Source organism: Callospermophilus lateralis, chromosome 16, assembly GCF_048772815.1.
Source record: "Callospermophilus lateralis isolate mCalLat2 chromosome 16, mCalLat2.hap1, whole genome shotgun sequence".
In the NCBI taxonomy this organism is placed as follows: Eukaryota; Metazoa; Chordata; class Mammalia; order Rodentia; family Sciuridae; genus Callospermophilus; species Callospermophilus lateralis.
Window position 1 is genome coordinate 37,228,607 of NC_135320.1, and position 21,283 is coordinate 37,249,889.

Sequence of the window (21,283 nt, forward strand, 5' to 3'; positions counted from 1 at the left end):
AGCATTTGTCTGCAAAATATGTCTCCCAGCCACTTTAAAAAAATATATCACAATAAAAAATAAGATATACTGCATTCATAATTCCTTCTTTCACAACGTTAATTGCTGTGTTTCTTTTGGCTCCTATCACAAGCACATCACTTCCCCTTACAGTGGCAGTTGATTCTTTTCTCTCCTCCTTCAGATGAAGGATTTTGAAGGCACAGGAAGGCTGTCTAGTATCTCCTAGTCAAATAGGGCCATTGTTGTTGAGTGAGCATTTAGAATTAATCTAAGTGTCTTTTTTGTTCTGAATTAAAATTATAGGTCTATCATTATTTCTAGTCCCCCAAAACACTGTTACTATTACACATTTCTAATAAGATATAAACAAACAGAGAGATGGAAAATGGGGGGTTTAGGCAAATCAAGGTAGATAGAAAACAGTAAAAAAAATAAAATAAAAGTTCAGCTGAAGTGAAATGAAATAGCAGGGGCCAAATGTTGCTTCAGAGATAGACCATTGTGGATCTCTAGAGATTTAATAGGCAAATGTTTTCATTTTAAAGGCTATAAAATAATTTTTAACAGCAATCTCTTTGCTTACACGAAAAAAAGCACTTTAAAGGAAAAAAAATAAAAAGAGAAATTAAGAAAGTATTATTCAGGTTTGTACATAGTCTCAATTCTTTTTTAATAAGCAGTCCTTTCACACTTAGTCTTCATCCCATTTATAGAAATGATTTTGACCCTTTGAAGAATTTTCTTGTCCAAACCATCATAGTTCATAAAATTAAAAGTCAAGTTGACAGTTTATTTCATCCCTCAGCCAGATCTTCCTTGACCATGTTTCTCAAGGGAAGTTTAGGGAGATGACTTTATTGCCATTTTGCAATAATTGTGTACTCTTTTTTTCATCCTCTTCAGCTTTTGTTTTAAGCAAGAATGTGTTTGGACTTCAAATAAATAAATGCATAGGACTTACACATTCACAAAACAATCACAAGAAGGGACTGGGGAAAAGAAAACAGTGCATGGCGACTCATTTCTATGGTATTTAAATGTTTTACAGGAGGAAGAAAAGGAGAAAGGATTTCTAACAAAGCTGGTATATAACCTTAAAGAACATGCCTCCTCCTTTAAACTAATTATAGGATTTTAAACTCTTTGACTTTTGGGAAAAAAAAAGTTTGCATCTAATAGCAAATGTGACGAATAGGTGAGCAAGGAATTGGAATCAGAATCAAAATAAAGCGGAGAAAAAGATCCGAATTCCAGTATTATCTGGAGGATTCCTCCCTCTGCTGCCATCACTGACTATAGAAACTACTCAAGAGGAATGCACAGTGTGCAGTGTGTGGTTAGGAGTTTAAGGACAGAAGAGTGAGTCTCCCACCCTCAAGAACTTTATATGCTGCCTGGAAGACAGAATGAATGTATTTGTCACATTAAACCAGGTAAATTAGGACATTTTGAGGGACAGCACATTCAGTACTGTTTAGGGGAGTGTTGGAACTGGGGATTTGTACAGCTAGTGAAGAAGGTATGAGGACATGAAGATGAATAGGATAGGAACATAAATAAACTTTTATTTGTTATAGTGTGTGTGTGTGTGTGTGTGTGTGTGTGTGTGTGTGTGTTTGCTTGTTTACTTATTTATTTTGGCATGCTCCTTAGGAAGGAGGGAGGGAATGGCATGGTTCAGACTTAGGGATTAAAAAAAAAATTGATAACATTGTTTGACAGCGAGAAACTGAGAACCTAATAATAACCAGTTACAAAAGTAGCAAAAGCTCGCCATTTCCTGCAAAAGATAGTCTAGACTCTGGAAAGCTTTAAAGGTGAGCCAATAAGTTCAGATGTGATGAAGCAGAAAATAAGAAGATTCCAAAAGCTCTTGAAGGTAAAAATGGCATCCCTAAATAGGTGTTTAGAAAGGTTAATCTGGTCTGCCATATGTAAGAGGGATAAATAATGTTGAGGAGGACCTGGAGGCAGACAGCTCATTCATTCAAGGCCAATTAATACATAGAATTGAGACTAGCACAGTGATAACGTTGGGAAATAGGAAAGTACATTGAAAATAAACCCACAGACAAACTTACCAACTAAACATGGGCATTAAAGGAGGAGTCAAGGATTCTGCTGAAATTTGGAAAAAAAAAATCTCAGACTAGGTGGGCATGGGGAAGGCTTTCTGATATCTGAACACATAACATTTTGTGAAAACCAAATGGACTGTGCTTTCTGAACCTCTTTCCTGGACCCTGTTTTGTGTCACTCACTAGTGCTGGTCCTCTTTCCTCTCTCCTCTGTCCTTTCTTCTCTCCCAACTCTCCTCCCCAATTTTTGTCATAATTGTGATATTCTTCTCTGAAGGTGATCAGCCATAACCTCAATTCCATTGTCTTTAGCATAATTAATTTCTTACCCCCATTGTTTTACAGAAATCCACACCCAACTCCATCCTATGACACCTGTCACTGCCTCACTCTTGTCTACATTGATTTTTCCCTCGCCCCTACATCATTCCCATTATTCTACCAGTGTTCTATATATTCCTCACCTGTAAAACCTTCTCATGATGGTAAATCTACCTTCAGATACTACTCAAATATTTTTATTCCTTTTTTTTAATCACAAAACTCCTCAGATAATTGTCTACATTGACTTCTTCATTTCCTTCATCTTCTTTCCCTCTTATATGCAAGTTCAGATGGTGTTTGCTGTCTCCTCCACAAAAGGTGTTCTGCTCAAAGACCATAACTGCATTCTCTATGGCAAATGATTGATCAATTCCTGTTCACCTTCAACTAGACCAACCAGCAGCCTTTAACAAGTTGACTTCTCCTTTCTTTATAAAATGCTTTGTTCATTAGACTTTCTATGTCCCATCTCTCTTGCTTTTGTTTTTGGGTTTGATTTTTTTTTTTTTTCACACCATATTCTTGCTCAGTCTTCTTCTCTGGTCCTTCCTTATATAGGAGGGAGTAGTCAGTGTGTCCCACTCCAGAGCAGCCAATAAAGAGGATGCAGTTCCTCTAGGAAATTTTAAAAAATAAGAAGAAGAAAGAAGGAAAGAAGAACAAACAAAGATAAAACAATGCTGTTGTGCTTTATTATGATTGTCACCATGTGTTGGCAATTCCACATATTGTCAATTAAATAAATAAATAAATGAAAACACTTCTCCACTCTAGGACAGAGTGTTCTTAGTGCCCAGCTCTGGCATGCGTTGTGTATCTCAGGCTGCCTTGAGTTCTTATTCTCTAGGTGACCTTTTCCCATCTGACCTCAAGGGCTTATACTGCCACTTACATGTACACCTGTCCTCCTCTCTTATTTCCCTCTCCTTTTCTGTTTCTGTCCCTTCCTCCCTTCATGGGCACACACCACCACAAACCCTTACCTGTTTGATGCATTTGCTTGCATAAATAAATAGAAGATCTCAAACTAATGTATTCAAAACCATTGATTCCAAGTCTTCTCTTCCTTTCTAATTTGTCCTGCCTACATTTTTTTTTTCTCATCCTAATAAACGACATATTCATTTTCTTATTTGGGGGACTGAAAACATTGGAATCATCCCTGATTCTTCTTTCTCTGTCACTTTTCTCACTGAATCCATTGCCACATCCTATCTAATTCTCCTTTGAAATATACACCAGTTTCTCTACTCCCTCATTGGTCCACAACATTTTCATCTCACACGATCACCAGTGGCCGTATTTTTCTTCTGTCTATAATTTCACACTGTATCTTAAGCTTCTGGAAAGGTTGTTTTCGTTTGGCCACTGCTTAGCCATCCACCCCAGGGTCCTGTGCCCACTCTTTGTTCTTTGTCAGTATCTTCTTTAGCCTTTAGTGTCCTCCATTGTCATTTGCTTATTAATTTTTGTTCCTCAGAGATCTTCACTCAGCCCTTATATTACATACTTGATTTGTTCTTCCTGAAGAATTCATTTACTCACAAATCATTAGTTAATGCTGCTTCCAAACATCTCCAACCCACACTTCCCTTCCAAGATCTGATTCCATCAACTTATATGTTTAATAAACATCTCTATTCAAATTCCTATTCAAAACTGAGCTCATCTTTTCTCTCTCTCTCCAATCTTAGAGTTAACATTCCTTTCCTCTCCACTGGAACGCATTTTTTTCCTATCTCCATGACTTTTTTCTAGGTATTAATAAATTGAAGTATAGTGGATGCTTTAGTGATATGTGTGTGTATGTGTGCGCGCATGTGCACGTACACTTTAGTGACAAAATTCCTCTCCCTGTATGTATTCCATCCTCTGAACCGCACCCCAAAGATGAAAGTATGATTATTGCACCCCTGCTTATAGCTCTCACTTTGCCAAGATGCAGGGACCTTTGCCAACATTTGCATTCACACAAGGGAGAAAATAAATTGGCTATTTTTCAGAAACAATTTTTTTTCTACTTCTAATACAGTCCAAAGAAAGCCATGTGCCAAATCTCATCAATCTCTTCCTCATTAATGAATGATTCATTGATTTATTAAGTATTGAAAATCCAGAAGAGATTCCAATAGTACATATTTCACTCTTGGCTCCAACCAGGTCATTCTGATCTTCCTTTTCTGGAGCTACACATACTTTCACTACCTTTGCCTCTCCAGATGTGTTTCACTTATGTTTGTATTCGTCATTGCCTAGGTCAATGCCCTAGTGTAGTGTACATCATTACCTAGGTCAATGCCGTAAGTGTAACATACCTATATAAATTTGACATTTTTTTTTCCAATGTGGTGAGATGCAGAAAATTTCAAACCATGAAAACTCAAAGATTATTTACATAAAATTTTAAAAGCTTTTTCACATAGTAGGCTAATGGCAAATTTATTTCAACAATTTTAGTGTTGATAAAGGAATTTATCTAGTCATCTGAAGATTTTCCTGGTTATACATAAATCACAAAATAAATAAGTCTGCATATGAAAAACAAGAATTTTTGCCACATATGTATAATTGTATTTTATTATAAGCCGTAGTGAAAATACTCCATGTCAGTGTATGTAATCTTTAAATGTTTAGAAAATACTGTACAGAGATAGTACTTGTTCCTTTTCCATGATTACTGAGAGGTGGTGACAACAACTTAGATTCCATCTGGTGACTAGGTATGGTGGCAAAGAGAGGTGATACTGTTATCCCCATTTTATAGATGAGAAAACTGGCTTGAACACATTAACAAGTCAGTTTAAGTTTCCACAGATGCAAGCCAGAGCTCCTTATTAAATTTCTTACTTCATATATTTCCCACTTAACATTGCCGTTGTGAAATCTCTAAAATATTATCCTGGGTTCACTATGAATTGATTTAGAAAAAACTTAAAGAGTTTTTTGCTTTAATGGTATATTCTGTAAGCCATAGGATTAAAGTGACTGCAGTGTAGGGAATAATCTAGAAAATTGCTCAAATCCAACATGTGTGTGTAGATGGAGCTTTTTAGAGTTGTTTTTTTTTTTTTTTTTTTTTTTAGATAACTACATTTGCCAAACTGCTTGTATATTCTAAGATTACTTATAGCTTCTCATCAAATTTTTACCTTACTGGAAGGTGGGTGGTGGTGGTCTAGAGTGAGGGAAGAGAGGATTGTCCTTCTTGCAAGAGAAAACCTAAGGCTTACTTATATACCACTACCTTCGGATTTCATCTTCTCTCATTGTTTACACAGGGCCAAGCCAGTGTCGCTGAACAGTCTTTGCAACTGGTACACATACCACTTTCATTAAAGCATGTATAAAATTTCCTTAAGGACTTAAAACAGCTTTCGTATTATGTTGCTTAGGATATTAGTATTTAGTCTTGTTAGCATTTACCCTTTACAATATATTCACACAAATAGTAGTGATCTTTTACTGGCCTAAAACACTAATTTCACTGGTGGACAAAGAGTATAGTACATATAAATGTAATTTTAAATGTCTTAATAACCAAATTGCTGTAGCCTTTTCTTGGAATAAGTTGTGTTCAGCAGAATGGATCAAAGCCAGAGAATTGTGCATAAGCACAACTACTACTTATATGGTATTACACACTTAATATTCATTGACTTTACACTTCATTACAACCCTGAAATCTTGGCCTTTTTTTGTTGTTGTTGTTTCTATTTTCTTATATAGGATTCTGAATTTCAGAGAGGTTAAGTAACTTGTTTGATCTCAAAGAGCTAGAAAATGATTGAGCTGTGATTTGAAGTCAAGTGTATTTTGTTCTTAAACCCATGGTTTTCCCTACAACAAATATATCCATAGGAGCATTCAACGTTCCCCTGAGGAAATACTTCTTTAAACCACCTGGCTTCTGAGGGCCAGGTTGCTCTGGCAAAATTGGCAATTTTATGACACTTATGTATTTACTTTTATCTTTGCTTTCTCAAACTTTTCATAACATAACCATTATTTCAACACAGAGTATACTTTCTCCAGTTCTCCACAGCAAGCGCGGATGATGGCTTCATAGATAATGGTTCTAGGTATGTCACTGAATGTGACCAAATAGTGTAAATGAGAATGAAATAAAATTTTGGGAATCATGAAATTACAGGTTACAGAAAACATATTTTAAAAGTTGCAAAATGGATTTGGCTCTTCAGTTGTCATCATTTTAGGACAGTTCAGGCTCAGAGGGAGGCACCTACCAGTGCAGAATCTTGGGGAAGAAGATGTTAAGTGAGAGAAGTTACAGAAGCTTTCAGGAACCCAATAAAATGATTGAACCAAAGAAAGGCAACTTCCCTAGGGTCAATGACATCTTTGAAAGAATCTTTAAAAGAGTGAAAAGAAATAGTGATAAAGAAGTACCCCTGAATAATCATTTGTTTTCTTTTCTGTTAAAAAAATTCTGAAAGCTTTTAACTAAGTGTGGCTATGTAGAAAATTTACTAACTGTGGAATAGAAAATAGAGGCTTTAATGGATTAAAAAGTCGGTGTGAGACAATGTGGACAAACCCTGAAAACATCATGCTAAGTGAAATAAGCCATTTGTGAAAAGAAGCATAACTTAATTCGACATACACAAAGTGTCTGCAATAGTCAAACTGGTAGAATAGAAGGGTAGAATGGTGTTTGTCAGGGAGTGGGGGTAGGAGGAGTGAGAGCAAATAATTGGAGGGTATAAAGTTTCAGTTAAGCCATCTGAGTAAGTTGTAGAAACCTATATAGCCTTTATAGCTGTAGTCAACACTACTGTACTGTACATGTAAAAATTTAAAAGGATAGATCTCATATTAAGTGTTCTTACAATGAGAGAGAGAGAGAGAGAGAGAGAGAGAGAGAGAGAGAGAGAAAAGAAAAAAAAGAAAGAAAAGAAAAAGCTAGCTCTGAGATAGGAAGAAAAAAGTTGAAGTAACTGGCTAGGGTTCAACATGAACAACAGCCCTTACTGAGTAGAGCAGAGGTGAGTTCAGGGAGGAGACCTGCTTATTATGTAGATGAACAACCTATAAACATTAGGTTAAGGAATGAAAATTGTTCCAGACCATATAGACATTGTGATGAATTCCATAAGGACTTAAATATGAGAAACTGCCCAATTCCTTGAGAGATGTGAATGCAATATTATGCTCAAATTATCATCATGGTAGTTCGATCTTTTAATTTTAAAGTAATCAAATGAAACAATCTTATGTGAGAAAATGTATTAGGAATTAGTAAATTTAAGAAAGACTATGTTTCGGTAAGAGCTCTCTAAAATATAAGACATTAAGAAGATGTAGGAGTAATTTTTTGAAACTAATTGATATTGAGAACTTATTAAATTTCTTTGAGGCCCCATTACACTGAGGTCACAGATGATTCAAGAAGCAGAAAAAAGTGATCACACATTCCAGGCCTAGGAAGCCCCAGGAGATACTGCTCCTTTACTATATAAAAATAACTTCTGCGTAAAACCAGACAGGGCAGGGCAAAGTAGCTTTACTTTTCCAGAAAATAAAAAATTACAAATCCAGCCCCATTCAGATAATTGACACTGGAGCATCCAATGCACTTCAATCTATTACTGCCTAGAAGAAATAATTTAAGAGAAAGCACTGCAGGTCAACAAAGATGATGTTGCTTGGTTACTCAAAACCATTTGGTAGCATGCTGAGTTGCTCAGCTTTTTAGAAGAGCACTCTTTGTATACACATAGGAAAAGGATGGAGAAGACCACTTGAAACCATTTTTCATTGTAAACTTGCTTTATCTGAACACTGACTTCACTTTTGCAATGCCTAAGCAAGTTCAGAGGTCTTTGTTAAAGTGTAAAGCTACCAAGATAGTAATAAATGCTGAATTCAAGTATTCTTCTAAATATTAATCTTGTTATGATGAATTTGCTCTGAAAGAGTCTGAGCTGTTTTTTTAGGAGGAAAAAATATTCAGTTCTCTGGCTTCCTGACCAAGGACTCCTTGGGGGCTGCCTGGAGGCAGCACTGTCCAGGGGGGAAGTTCAGAGCTTCAGAATCAGACTGACTCATCCAAACCCTCCCTCTGTTGCTCTCTGCCTTTGGAAAAAATTACTTAAACTGTCTGAGCTTTGATGCCTCATCTCTTCCATAAAAGCAATGATGTTTCTGTTATAGATTACTGTGTGGATTGAGTAGGAAATTCATGTTTCATGCCTAGCACCTAACAGGTTTCCAACAAATGGTAACTTATTATTTGAAAATTAGAGAGATGCAAATATCTTTTCTTGTATTCACAGTCTTTAAAATATCCTTTTACAATGAGTCACATAGCTCTGTAGAGTCTGGAGAAGCTCCAAAAATGAAGGAGGGGGAGACGGGTGGTGGCTGGATGGGTTATAGAGCGAAAGTTGTTCGAAACTTGCAGACTCAGTTTTAGAATGTAGTTTTATTCTCCAATTTTAAAAAGCGATTTAGAATTGAGCTTCTCACCATGGATACAGAAAGATGGATTTCAAAATGTGAGTGATGACAACAGAAAATGTTTTTCTTTCTCTTTATTCTGTTAGACCGCTTCGCTTAATATTTACTCAGTTTGTTGGCTCTTGTTTCTTTTAATGTGCTACAAATTTTTGTAAGAACAGTGATATACTTTATTGCTTAATGTAATAGTAAATCAAGAGAAGGGGTGAGCGGTGGAAGTTTTGAAGGCAGATGTAGTACTTCTCCCTTATCTGCAGAGATATGTTCCACAGACCTCCATGGTAGGCATGAAACTACAAATAGTATTGGGCCCTGTGTATATCATTGTTTCCCACATATACATACCTATGGTAAAGTTTAATTTATATATTAGGTACAATAGGAGATGAGTAACTTAATGTAGCTCTTAGCAAAATTAGCATACAATTTTTTCTTCTTTTATTAAGAACTCTTACCTGTTCACTTAAAGGAAACACTTTATGTCTTCTCTTTGGCACATCCAAACTGCCAGCATCCCTACTCTGCACTATTAGGCCATTATTAAGTGAAGTAAGACTTTTTGACCACAAGCACTGGAATAGCTTGACAGTCAATCTGATAACCCAGAAATGACTAATGTTCAGGTAGCACATAGAGCGTGGATATACTAGACAGGGGGCTGATTCATACAGTGGGTGGGACAGTGTGGGATGACTTGAGATTTCATCATGTAACTCAGAACTGTACATGGTTTACAACACATGAATTATTTATTTCTGGAATTTTCTATTTAACATTTTCAGACTGTTGTGACTGCAGAAAGACAAAATGCAGATCATAGAAGACTACTTGTACTCTCAATACTATACCTGAACATCCACTCATTATTTTTAAAATTTCAATTGTGACCACACTTTGCGTTTCAAATTTTGTTGATAAGAATATACAAAGCACATGCTGTTGCTGTCATCAAGTGCAGGTTAGATTTATTTCCAAATCTTTTTATATCTAGACTGTTAAGAATTTAAATTCTAGATCGTTTTCTGACCATAAGATTTCTATTGATTTTAGTTTTTTAAAATTGTTGTTGCAGCTGTCAGGGAGGAAAATATTTGATAGAACTTGATGATTAAGTGCCTAAAAGTTATCTGTTTATTTTCCAGAATAAATATCATTCATAAATGAAAGGGAAAGATAAAAAGTGAAGCAGATATGGCAGGGCAAGGCAATGAGAGAGAGTTGTAAGAACTTTCGTCCCACAAGATAAAGGACTAGGAACCCTAGACTTCTAGACATTATGATCCATCTTTGCCAATATAGACCTGTGGGTTAGTCTCAGGGAAAAGCAAAGTTTGGGCCAGATAAGAAAAATTAACACAAGAAATAATTACAGAATTTAAAGGAAAGGTATATGGGGTTGGAGATATAGCTCAGTTGGTAGAGTGCCTGCCTTGCATGCACAAGGCCCTGGGTTCAATCCCTGGTACCACTAAAAAAAAGGAAAGCTACATTTAGGATTTTAAAAATATGGTTTAGTATATCATTGTGGTTAAGAAAAACTCCCCTGAAATGAGAGTATGACCTCAAAGCATAGCTGCATCACTTGGTTGGGGTGTCATGATGCATCAGAATCTGGCACAGAGCAGATACTCTGCACAGTGTTGATGATGATTGTGATGATCAATACCCCATTCCCCAGAAAGGTCTGCTGATTATTATCTCATTGTGTTAATAAAAATGGAGTAATTTGGTACCATTTTCAAACGTGTGATCATCACCAAATTGACAGGGTAGAATAGAATACTGGATAATCTAAGTCAATGGTATTATTTTTAAATAATATTAAACAAAAAAGGTCAGGGCTAGAGAACACAAATTAGTAACCTAATTAAATCACCAGCAAAAGAGACAGATCCTGTTAACATCAGTCAGTTTTGTTATTACACAGCAATTATTAGAGTGAAATATTGCATGATGCTATGTATCATTATTAGGTTTTAAACATTTCATTTTACACAGGCAGAAAAGTATAGATTAATCAGTTTGTTTGATAAGTTAAAAGCTCCTTAATTAAAATATTTATTATCATTTGTATAAAGGGAGCAACATGGTTGAGGCTCTAAAATGAATTCTGGGGCACTCTGAAATAAATTCCTTTATGAAATTATTTGCACAAGTAGCTCTTCTTGGAGTAGTCTCCAAGCGCCGCAGGACCTAATTTGTAATATTAAGTAGCAGTTTCTTATTTTGACATTTTGTGCATTTCCCTAAATCACTATCAAATGAAATGATTTTTAACGTGACACCAAACTATTATTTGCTTTATTTTTCTATTCAAGGAATGTGAATGTGTTATGAAATATCAGATTTTTTCATAGGATTGGTGAAAAGTTTCTTCTCTGCCTGCCTGTCTGCCTTTCCTCCTCCTCTCCCTTTCTTCCCTTCTCCTCCCCTCCCCTCCTTTCCTCTCTCCTCCCCTCCCTTCTCTTCCCTTCCCTTCTTTTTCTTCTTCTCACTATGTTTCTAGCCTTTGCTGAGCCTAGGAAAACCTTTATGGGCTCCCAAGTATTGTGGTATTACAATTGGACACATTTAAAATTTCTCAGCTTTTTTAGATCAGACAGACAAGAATTTCATTTCAAGCTCTATCAATTTCTAATTTTATGACCTGGGACAAGTTACCCATCTCTTTAAGGCCAAGTTTCCTGTTTTGTAAAGATTAATAACTGCCTCATGAGTTTATTTTGAGGATCACATAATTGTTTCTTACAAACAGCTCATCAGAATACTAGTCAGGAAACAAACTCAATAATTTTTTTATTCTTTGACATTTTTATTTTTAATAAATCTTCAAGGGGGCAGCAGTCATTTGGCCAAATTCAGTTAGTAGCACTGTATCTATTTTGGAGAAGCCCATATGATAACACTGAAGTAGGAATGGAAGGGAAAGTATTCTTGGATAAACTATACTTATTTTTCTGCTAGGAATGATCAGAAAAAATGGTTATACACACACACACATACACACACACACACACACACACACACATGCACACATTGATGTATGTAACAGGGATTATTATCTGTGTTTAGCATAATTGACAGTGCTTTGAATTTAGAGTCCCAGGGCTTGGGGAAGATTTTATAAATTCGTATCATGAGGCTCATCTGTTTCAGGATATATAATGTAGGTATTTTTTGAATAAACGTGTCCTAGTGAATTTCGTATGCTTTCCTCTGTCCTTATTTGAGACTCTGGGAAGATGAAAGGCTGCTCTTAAGGAATTCACAATTTATTGGGGAAATACAGATTGATCCTATATAAACTTATGATAATGTATCAGTATAAATGCTGAAACATATATGTAAGATAATTGGCTGAGGAGCACTTTGGTTTTGAGGGAAAAAAAAAAGAAGGTTAAAGGGGGACACTTTAACTTAATTAAAGGGACAACAGTGATCAAGGCTTAAAGTTATGCTTATTTGCCAAGAGGAAGTAGGTAGGCTTCTTGAGTGACATGTTGGATGTACATCAAGGCTGCCAACTATTTGGAAGTTACTCCTGGATTTATAATCAAGGACTAAGGATAAATTCTTCCTTTCAAGATTAATTTAAGATTTATTTATAAGTAAACATTATTTGGTGTGTGCATTTGGGCTGAGCCCTGTTTATTATGATTGTATTGTTTTAAAATAGATTACCACCAAAGGCCAAAGGTTTTGTACACAGCAGGAAAAACAATTAGTAAATGCAATAATAGTGCCTTGTTGTGCACTTCTATTTTCAAGGTTAATTATTTGTTTAATTAAAGCCTTCAGAATCAACCAGAGATGCTATTGCCTAAAAATATTAGACAAACATGATGATTCTCTTTGGCAGTGTAAGAATTGTGTAACAACTTAAAAAAAAAAACATCTTGATACTTTATGGCCTTTTATGACTTTGAAGACTATATCACATTGTGCTTTTATTTTTTAATGTTTTGCTCTTATTGACTATTTTTATACATATGTCTTCATTTTAAAAATGTGGGAATGGAGGCTTAGAGAACTAAGTAAATGAGAAAATACAGGAAGTGGGCTTTGTACTTAAGATTCTTAAGATAACTCCTGAGATGTTGATGAGGTATTAGATTAGAAAGGTTAGGAATTTGAGACAGGTGGGATGTTGTAGAGACTATGGAAATTGTCAGGGAAAAAAATGGCAGAAAAAAATAGACAACGTTAATGGGAAGCCTTGTAAAATGGAATCTACTTCATATGATTATAATTCATTATGGAGAAAGAATGAAATATTAAAGGCAATTTCTGAAATGTAGCTATTTTTAATAACTAATTTCCCCACAACAGGGGACAAAAAGGAAGACCACAGTTAGGTGAAATTAATGATCTGTGTTTGGGTTGAGTTTGGCAAACCAGGATATTGTTGGCACTTTCACTCTGGAGCTCAAATACAAAATCAGAATAAAGATGTGAATCTAGTGATGACTTGGACTGATTCTTTGGGTTTCCCCTCAACTCCCTGATTTTTGCTTTGCCTCTCACATCAGCTGCCATATATGGATTTTCCTTTCCTTTCGGGTACCTTGTCAGAGAAGTAAAAGAATACTCATAATCTGTGTAAAATGCCATCATCATTAAGTACATAATCCTTTAATGTAGTCTTGGTCAAATAGCCAACAGGTAAAAATCAGAATGAAGCTTTCCTGTTCCCAAGTTTTATCAATATTGGTGTACTTGTTCAGTGCTGCTGAAATTTGACAGTTGAATCTAAACCTACCACACCCCGGTCTCAATTTTTCAACTTCTGCTCACTATGATGTATGCTAGCAACTCATCTGAACTTTACCTGGTAACTTACCACTTCCGCTAGCCAAAAGTGGGTTTCTTGTGATATTGGCTATGATACAAGAGCTGGGTATGGCATGCTGATTACCTTCCGCTCTAATGTCCTCTGCAGAAACTGCCTCTTTGGGAGCCAGGACCTGTGAGGATGATCTTACGGAGCAGCAATTGAGAGCAACCTCAGGTAATTATTTTCTTTTCTCTCAAAACCTCGCCCTGTTCTAAATGAGTTACATTTGTTACTCTTATAATTTTTTAATTAATGTCCCCAAGAATTGCTATAATTATATATGATCAAATTTCTTACACAAATAAGTAAAAAGCAAAATCAAATATATCTATATTTGGAAGCATATGCAAAATGACTTCAATTTTTAGAGTTTTAGGTTCACAGTGAAATTAAGAGAAAGGTACAAATTTTATATATCTCCTATGCCCTACCATGCATGGCCTCCCTCATTATCACGATCCCATACCTGAGTGGTACATTTCTTATAATTGATGAACCTGTATTGACATAATTAACATCCAAAGATCATAGTTTACATTAGGGTTCATTCTTGGTGTTGTACATTTTATGAGTTTGGACAATATTTTAATGGTATGTATCCATCATTAAGATAGCATGTAGAATGGTTTCACTGCCCTAAAAATCCTGTATGCAAATTATTCATTATTTCTTTCTTGCCTATCCCCCTACTTCACCCTGTGGTTACCCCTGATCCTCAACTGTGTCCATCATATTTCCAGAATGTAATATATATGAAATCATAATGTATGTATCCTTTCTGGATTGGCTTTTTTCACTTAGTAATGTGCATTTAAGTATATTCCATGTCTTTTCATAGCTTAATAGCTGATTTTTTTAAATCAATGAATAATACTTCTTTGTATGGATAGTTGAGTTAATTTGTCCACTCATTTAAGAGCATATTGATTGCTTCTGAGTTTTGGCAACTGTAAATAAAGTTATTATAAATATCTGAATGCAGGTTTTTGTGGAGGCATAAATTTTCAGTTCCTTTGGGCAAATTTCAGGGAGCACAATTTCTGGATCACATGCTAAGAGTAGGTTCAGTATTATAAGAAACTATCAAACTATTCCAAAGTGGTTTTTAGCATTTTGCATTTCCACCAGCAGTGAATGAGATTTCTGTCACCAGTATTTGATGTGAGTGTTCAGGATTCTGGCCTTTCTAATAGGTGTACAGTGGTATTTTATTGTTTTTACTTGCCTTTCCTTGACAGCATCTTTTCATATATTCATTCATCATCTGCATATCTTTTTTGGTGAGATTTATCTTAAGGATTTTACCCACTTTTAATTGAGTTGTTTGTTTTCTTACTATTGATGTCGAATATTCTATATCTTAATAAAAGTCTGAGTTTTAATATTTTACATTTTGATAATTTTTTTCTTGGATATGTATTTTGCAAATATATTTTTCCAAGCTGTGGCTTGTTTTATAATTACCTAGGCAGTGTCTTTCATAAAGTAAAAAAATTTAATTAAGTCAAGTTTACCAGTTCCTTCTTTCATGGGTCATGTGTTTGTTATGTTATCCAAAAAGTTGTCATCAAACAAAAAGTCATTTAGATTTTATTTTTTTTATCTTTCAAGAATTTTAAAGTTTTGTGTTTTGCATTTAGGTCTACTATTCATCTTGAATTAATTCCATTGAAGGATGTAATATCTGTGTCTAGATTCATTTTTTTGCATGTGTCTCTAGCTTCTTAAAGATTAACTCCTGTTTTGTAATTTCTCTCATCTACATTTCTTAAGCTGTGAAATTTCACCTAAATGATCTGTTTTATATAAAATATCTTTCAATAATCCAGAGATTATTTTCAGTAGTTAATGGAGTCATTGGAATTTTGTAGCCATGTCAACACATTCATGATTCTCTGTGCTTTGCATGTGTACATGTATATGTTAAAAATGGCAGTTGCACTTCCTTAGCTGCATTACATTTAGGTAACTTAAGAGGAAATTCACCCATGTTGATATAACACACCTCATTTGTTTCTGCTATATAAATTTGACCTCGGTTGCCAGATTTATACAATTGGAATAATAATGTGCTATATTATTACAAAAAGTCCTTTGCATCCATGATGGTATATTGAAATACTTTTTAAAAAAGGCTTTGCACATGAAAAAATCCCTTTACTATGTAGTTAGGAATCCCTCTTTAAAAATTTCAGCTTCCAGGTGAAGCTTAGTTTACCTGTGCATGTCTCATGAATATTTTTTTAAATGCTGTATGTTATTTCCCCCTACAAAACTAGATAGCACATTTAAGATACAATAATATAAACTCAGTCTCCCTCCCTCCACCTCAAATTCATGAAGGTTTTATTAATGACTTTTTGCACAATATGGCAAAAACAAGACTTACAACAAAAACATTAAGTTAAAAAGAGACAAGTCCCCATCAATACATTTCTTTAATGTTTTCTAAACAAAGACACTAAAACTGTCATTCTCACCTCAATCTCTGAGAAGTTTTAGATTTAGATCTGTCTATGCCTTCTGATTGTTTTCATCTATATGTTCTAGAGAGAAGTCAAATACAAATTCCAAACTGAATTCCTTTCTGCAAAATCATTTCTACTTTTCTGCATCTCAATTTATGACATCAGGCCATTGATATACTTACCCAAATAATTAAACTAGCAGCTGTCAGTTTTACTTAAAATGTTGATGAGTTCCTTCTTTGTGCGTGGGACTTCTGGGCACACATTATGAATAAGGTATATCAGTGACCCTTATATTAAGTGACACTTCTAGATAAATAAACAACAAGGAATTTTTAGACTGCAATAATTATGGTAAAGGATGTGAAAGAGGTGATATACCAGAGCAGAGATTCTTAAGGTGTACTCCTCTCATAGACAGTATCAGCATAACCTGGGAACTTTTCACAGAACATATTCCTGGGCCCACCCATGACCTAAATCAGAAACACTGGGAGTGAGATCTAGTATCGGGTTTTACAAGCCCTGCAGGTGATGGTGAATCCTGCCCAACTCTGAGGATCCTTATCCTGAGTGACAGGTGATGCTCTACTTTAGTAGCAATGGTCAGACAGGTTCTTTTAGGAAGTGACAGGTTACTTGAATCCTGAATAAGGAGCATGGGCCAATTATGCAAGGAGTCTGGGAAAACATATTCCTACAAAGGTAGGAAGAAGTTGGTTATATTTCAGGAAGAGAAGGAAGGCTAGGAGGAAGGAATATTAGAGAGTGGAGGACCAGCAACATCCAATGTGGTACGAAAAGTAGGCAAGGGCCTAATCATTCCATCCATAGTGAGGAGTTGATGTATTATACTAAGTGTAATAATAAAGGGTGCCAGAAGAGCAGGTTGATTTTCCTTAGCTTTACGGAATAAGTTATGGGAAAGCAAGAGTCAGTCTTACTTATTTGTGAGACCATTACAGTAATACAGATAAGTTGCTAACGATACTGACAAGGGAAATGTAAAGTAAATGAATGCAGTATGAACTAAATATTTTGGAAGTAGAAGTCCTTCCAAGGACTTGTTGATGGATGTAATGCATGTGATTGGGAAAGAGAAGAGTCCAGAATGGCTTGTGGTGGATGGTGGCATCATTAACTGAAAAGATGAAGTTGGGAGAAAAATGGAGTGAGGTACGTTACGTTGAAGAACTCTGATTTGAACATATTGAGTTTTCTGTACCTGTTAGACATCAATGTGTATGTAGATAATGTAATTTAAATCTATAGAACTAGATGAAATCAGATAAAGAGATAATATACATAAGGAAGAGGGCTTGGTACCAACGGGGGAGGTGCTTGACATTTGGTATTTAATGAAATAGTGAGTCCCTACCAAAAGTAAACTTTTAGAGTGAACTTCTAGAGAAGTAGGATGAAACCATAGTAGTCTAATACAAGGAAATCCAAGAGAGGTGCTTTTTGCCAGAGATAAAGGGTAGCAACATCCATTGATGAAAGTAAGTTAAGTAAGATGCAGAGAAGTGACCTTAAGATTTTATAGCATGGAGGTCATTAGTGACTTTGAGAAAAGTACTTAGAAAACAGAAGCTACACACATACATTTAGAGAGAGCTGAATGATGAGTGTGATTTTTCAGAGAGAAAATAAACACCCTTTTAAGTTTTATTGAAGGGCAATAGAGGAATGGGGTAGAGTTAGGACTACACTCTTTCTTCCCCTAATTTTGCTTCCTAAATTTAATTTAACATTCTAACTAAAGTATATCAAAGGACTACTATTTTCCAAGCACTGTTCAAGGTGCTTCTTGCACAAAGATGAATACATCACTGTTTTCAGAAAATGTTTACCTATTAAGGCAAAGCAGAACTATTAAGATAATTTCCATATACTATTATATAGGTACATTGTTTGATTGTTTGACATCAATGTACAGGAAAGAAAAAAAAAACTTACCCCAAAACAATAATCTTAGTTTGAAGTTCAGAAAAGACTTTTTGTTCCAGAAAACAATGAACAGTACTAGTATCAATACAATGATCATTTTTAGTATTTATTTTATGCTAGGCTCTGTGTTGACTTATTTTTATACTTTATCTCATAATAAGCATATGGAGTAGGTATTACTAACTCTATTTTTCCAGATCTTGAAACTGATATTTCCCAAGGTGGTCATGAAGGGAAAAAAGTGGGAGTTATGCTATAAAGAAAAGTTGTTCTAGATAAGATAGGAAATATAATGATAAGTATAGGGAGAGAGAGGACATTATGAACAGATGGATGTTGGTTCCACAGTGCTCACAAAACATGAGCTGTACGAGAAGCATCAGCATGACCTGGTGTCTTGTTAGAGTTGCAAGTTCAGAAGTCTTACTCTCAACTTACTAAATTAGAAACTTTACAGGTGGGGCCCAGCAATTGGTTTTAACATGTCCTCCAGGTGATTCTGATGTTCTAAAGTTTGCATATTAGTTGCTTGTTATGAAATAAAGAGAGATGGGTGTAAACGAGGGCAGAGGTATTCTTGCTTTGCACAGAAAGAGCATTCTCTTTTTATGTGATAGGGGTCACTGAATACTTTAAGTAGAGGAGTCAGATTTAAGTAGAAAATATAGAGGGTAGATTTGAATGGAGAAAAACTGAACAAAGGGACCTTGGAAAAGTCCAGGAGAAAATTCTCACAAGCCAGTTATCTTGAATAGAGATGCTCTATATATAAAACTGAAGACATTTAAGTGACCATCCTCGATTTCTCTTTTACATGATCATTTCCATAGGCTTTGAAAGTATGCTGTGTGTTTTCACTCATATGAAAGCTCAAAAAGTTCATCTTAAAGAATGGAATAGGGTTTGCTAGAGACTCAGAATTGTAGGAGAGAAGGGTTGGGGGGAAGTTGGACAATGAGTTCCAAAATGCAGTTAGACAGGAATAAGTTTTCATGTTCTGTAGCACAGTGGGGTGATTATCATTTACAACAATTTAGAATATATTTTGCAAACACTATAAGAGTTTGAAGTTTCCCAACTCAAAGAAATTATAAATGTTTATGGAGACAGAAATGCTAATTACCCTGATTTGATCATTACATGTTATACATGAAAAAAGTATATCACTACACATGTATCAAATTATCACATCTTACCCTATAAATATGTACAATTATTATGTGTGAATTGAAAAATTTTAAAAATTGCACAGTATTTCTTAGAAAACTCAGAATGAGGGTTCCCAAACCCAACTGAATACTGAAACAGGGAAATGAACACAATTGGCTGGCCTTAGATGAGAGGAATCTCATTGAAGTAGATTTGCTTAGAAATTGTATATTATGATTTTGTAGGATAAATTGAAAGTGGTTTTCCAATCATTTTTTTGTTGTTCAAATGAAATATTCTAAGCTAGTCATTCAAAAACTTCTCTTTTAAATATAGTTAGTGTGTGGGTGTAGAGTAACATAAGATGATCATTTCAGGCATGTTAAAAATGCCGGGGGAAGGTAATTGTACCATACTTCTGTAATATAAGACTACAGTATTTTGTCTTCTTTCTATTATCCTGTAACATTTAAAAATGAAAATATCATTTGTCTGAAAATTGGGAAATTCTAGTGGAACCTAATGCACATTTGTGCTTAAGTAAGATACAAACATAGATTTTATTTTTTATATTCCGTGAAGCAAAGGATAATTAATAATACACATTCCGTGAATGCATCAGTACTACGAAATGCTATAATACTTTCATTTATTATTGTATGTAACAGTTTAGAGACAGTGATGAAAATGAAGACTGCTTTAGCATCTTTATTTTGGAATCTTATGTAATGTTTTTATACCTTCAGTTCTAAGGAGTTTAAGACATTTAATATCATATATTTTTCCCCTGTAAAACATCTAACATTTTATGGTATTTTACAATGGAGGAAATGTGGTACTTGGAAATTAGAATGTAGCTGCTCCCTCCCCTGACCCCAAATCTAAACCTATAGGTTTTTCCAGAGAAAGTGGTTTCTTCACGTTAATTCTCATGACTCTAAAATCTGTTTATATAATGAATGTCAAATTTATTTCTAAAACTCTCTTTGAGAATGAAAGTGACCTTTTGTTCTGACTTATATGAAACTTTATGGTGTGTATAAGTTACTTTGTGATTATTTTTTGCATGATTAAAAATTTGCAAAGTTCTTATGGCTCCAAAGAGCCTACCTGTAATAAACAGCTTTCGCCTTCTAAACCACAAAACAGGTCTGAATTGCTTGAGCATTACAGCTAATTGCCTGCCTACTTCAAAGGAAGAACCAAAAAGAGAGAGAGAGGAAAAAAAAAAAAAGTCACAGAAGCAGAGGCATTGCAGGCAAATCCACCTCTGAGGGTTATGAGTTGTGGCTTGGAGGAGCCGGGCAAAGTTATGGCCTCAGAACTGCTGTTTGCGATTAAGTTGATGGGGAGAGTCTATCCCACAATCTTTCCCTGCTGCGGACACAGAGTCTTTGTTCACATTCAGATTTCTCAAACTGTTGCCAGGGTCAGGCGGAGGTCAGACACCACAGTGATGTATAGAAGAACATGTCTGGGAATTTCTCTCACACTTAAAACACATACCAGAAAATGAAGAAGAGGACCTTGCAAAATCTGTCTGATGAGACCCAGATTATACTGTAGCTTTTCTTTTAGTGCCTTCATAATTTTCTTTTTTCTTCTCCTGACACACAATGTTTTATTAATGTGAGTTGCGATAGCCCTTACAATTTTATGTCCCCTCAAGATAAGGACACTCAGTAGCACTCTGACACTTCATTTTCCAGCCCTGGGGGAAAAGTCCAGTAAATCTTCTCAAATAAGTCTTGCATCCCTTCACCACAATAGTTGAAAAGAAATTGTCACGGGCCTGACTCTGGATATCATACCACATTTGTGGGCCTGACAGAACCACAGCCTTCCAGCTTTGTCTGGACCACCATACCCACCAGTCCAGCCAGTGCTGGAAGGAGGGATCCTGTGTTGGATCAGTAACTGATGGCCACTGATGGGTGAAAGCAGGAGAGAACCAGAAAAGATTCTTTATCTTCTTATAGTAAAATCTCCATGTGTTTTTG

At 35.3% G+C, this 21,283-nt stretch overlaps 1 protein-coding gene across 1 annotated transcript in view; it reads left to right on the forward strand.

Moving 5' to 3' along the window:
• The window catches only part of Zfhx4 (zinc finger homeobox 4), a 179,509-nt gene that overhangs the window by 132,458 nt on the left and 25,768 nt on the right, over positions 1 to 21,283 (forward strand). The window contains exon 5 of the mRNA XM_076835975.1: positions 13,822 to 13,890. Within this exon, the coding sequence (XP_076692090.1) occupies positions 13,822 to 13,890 (69 nt within the window). The remainder of the gene's footprint in view (positions 1 to 13,821; positions 13,891 to 21,283) is intronic.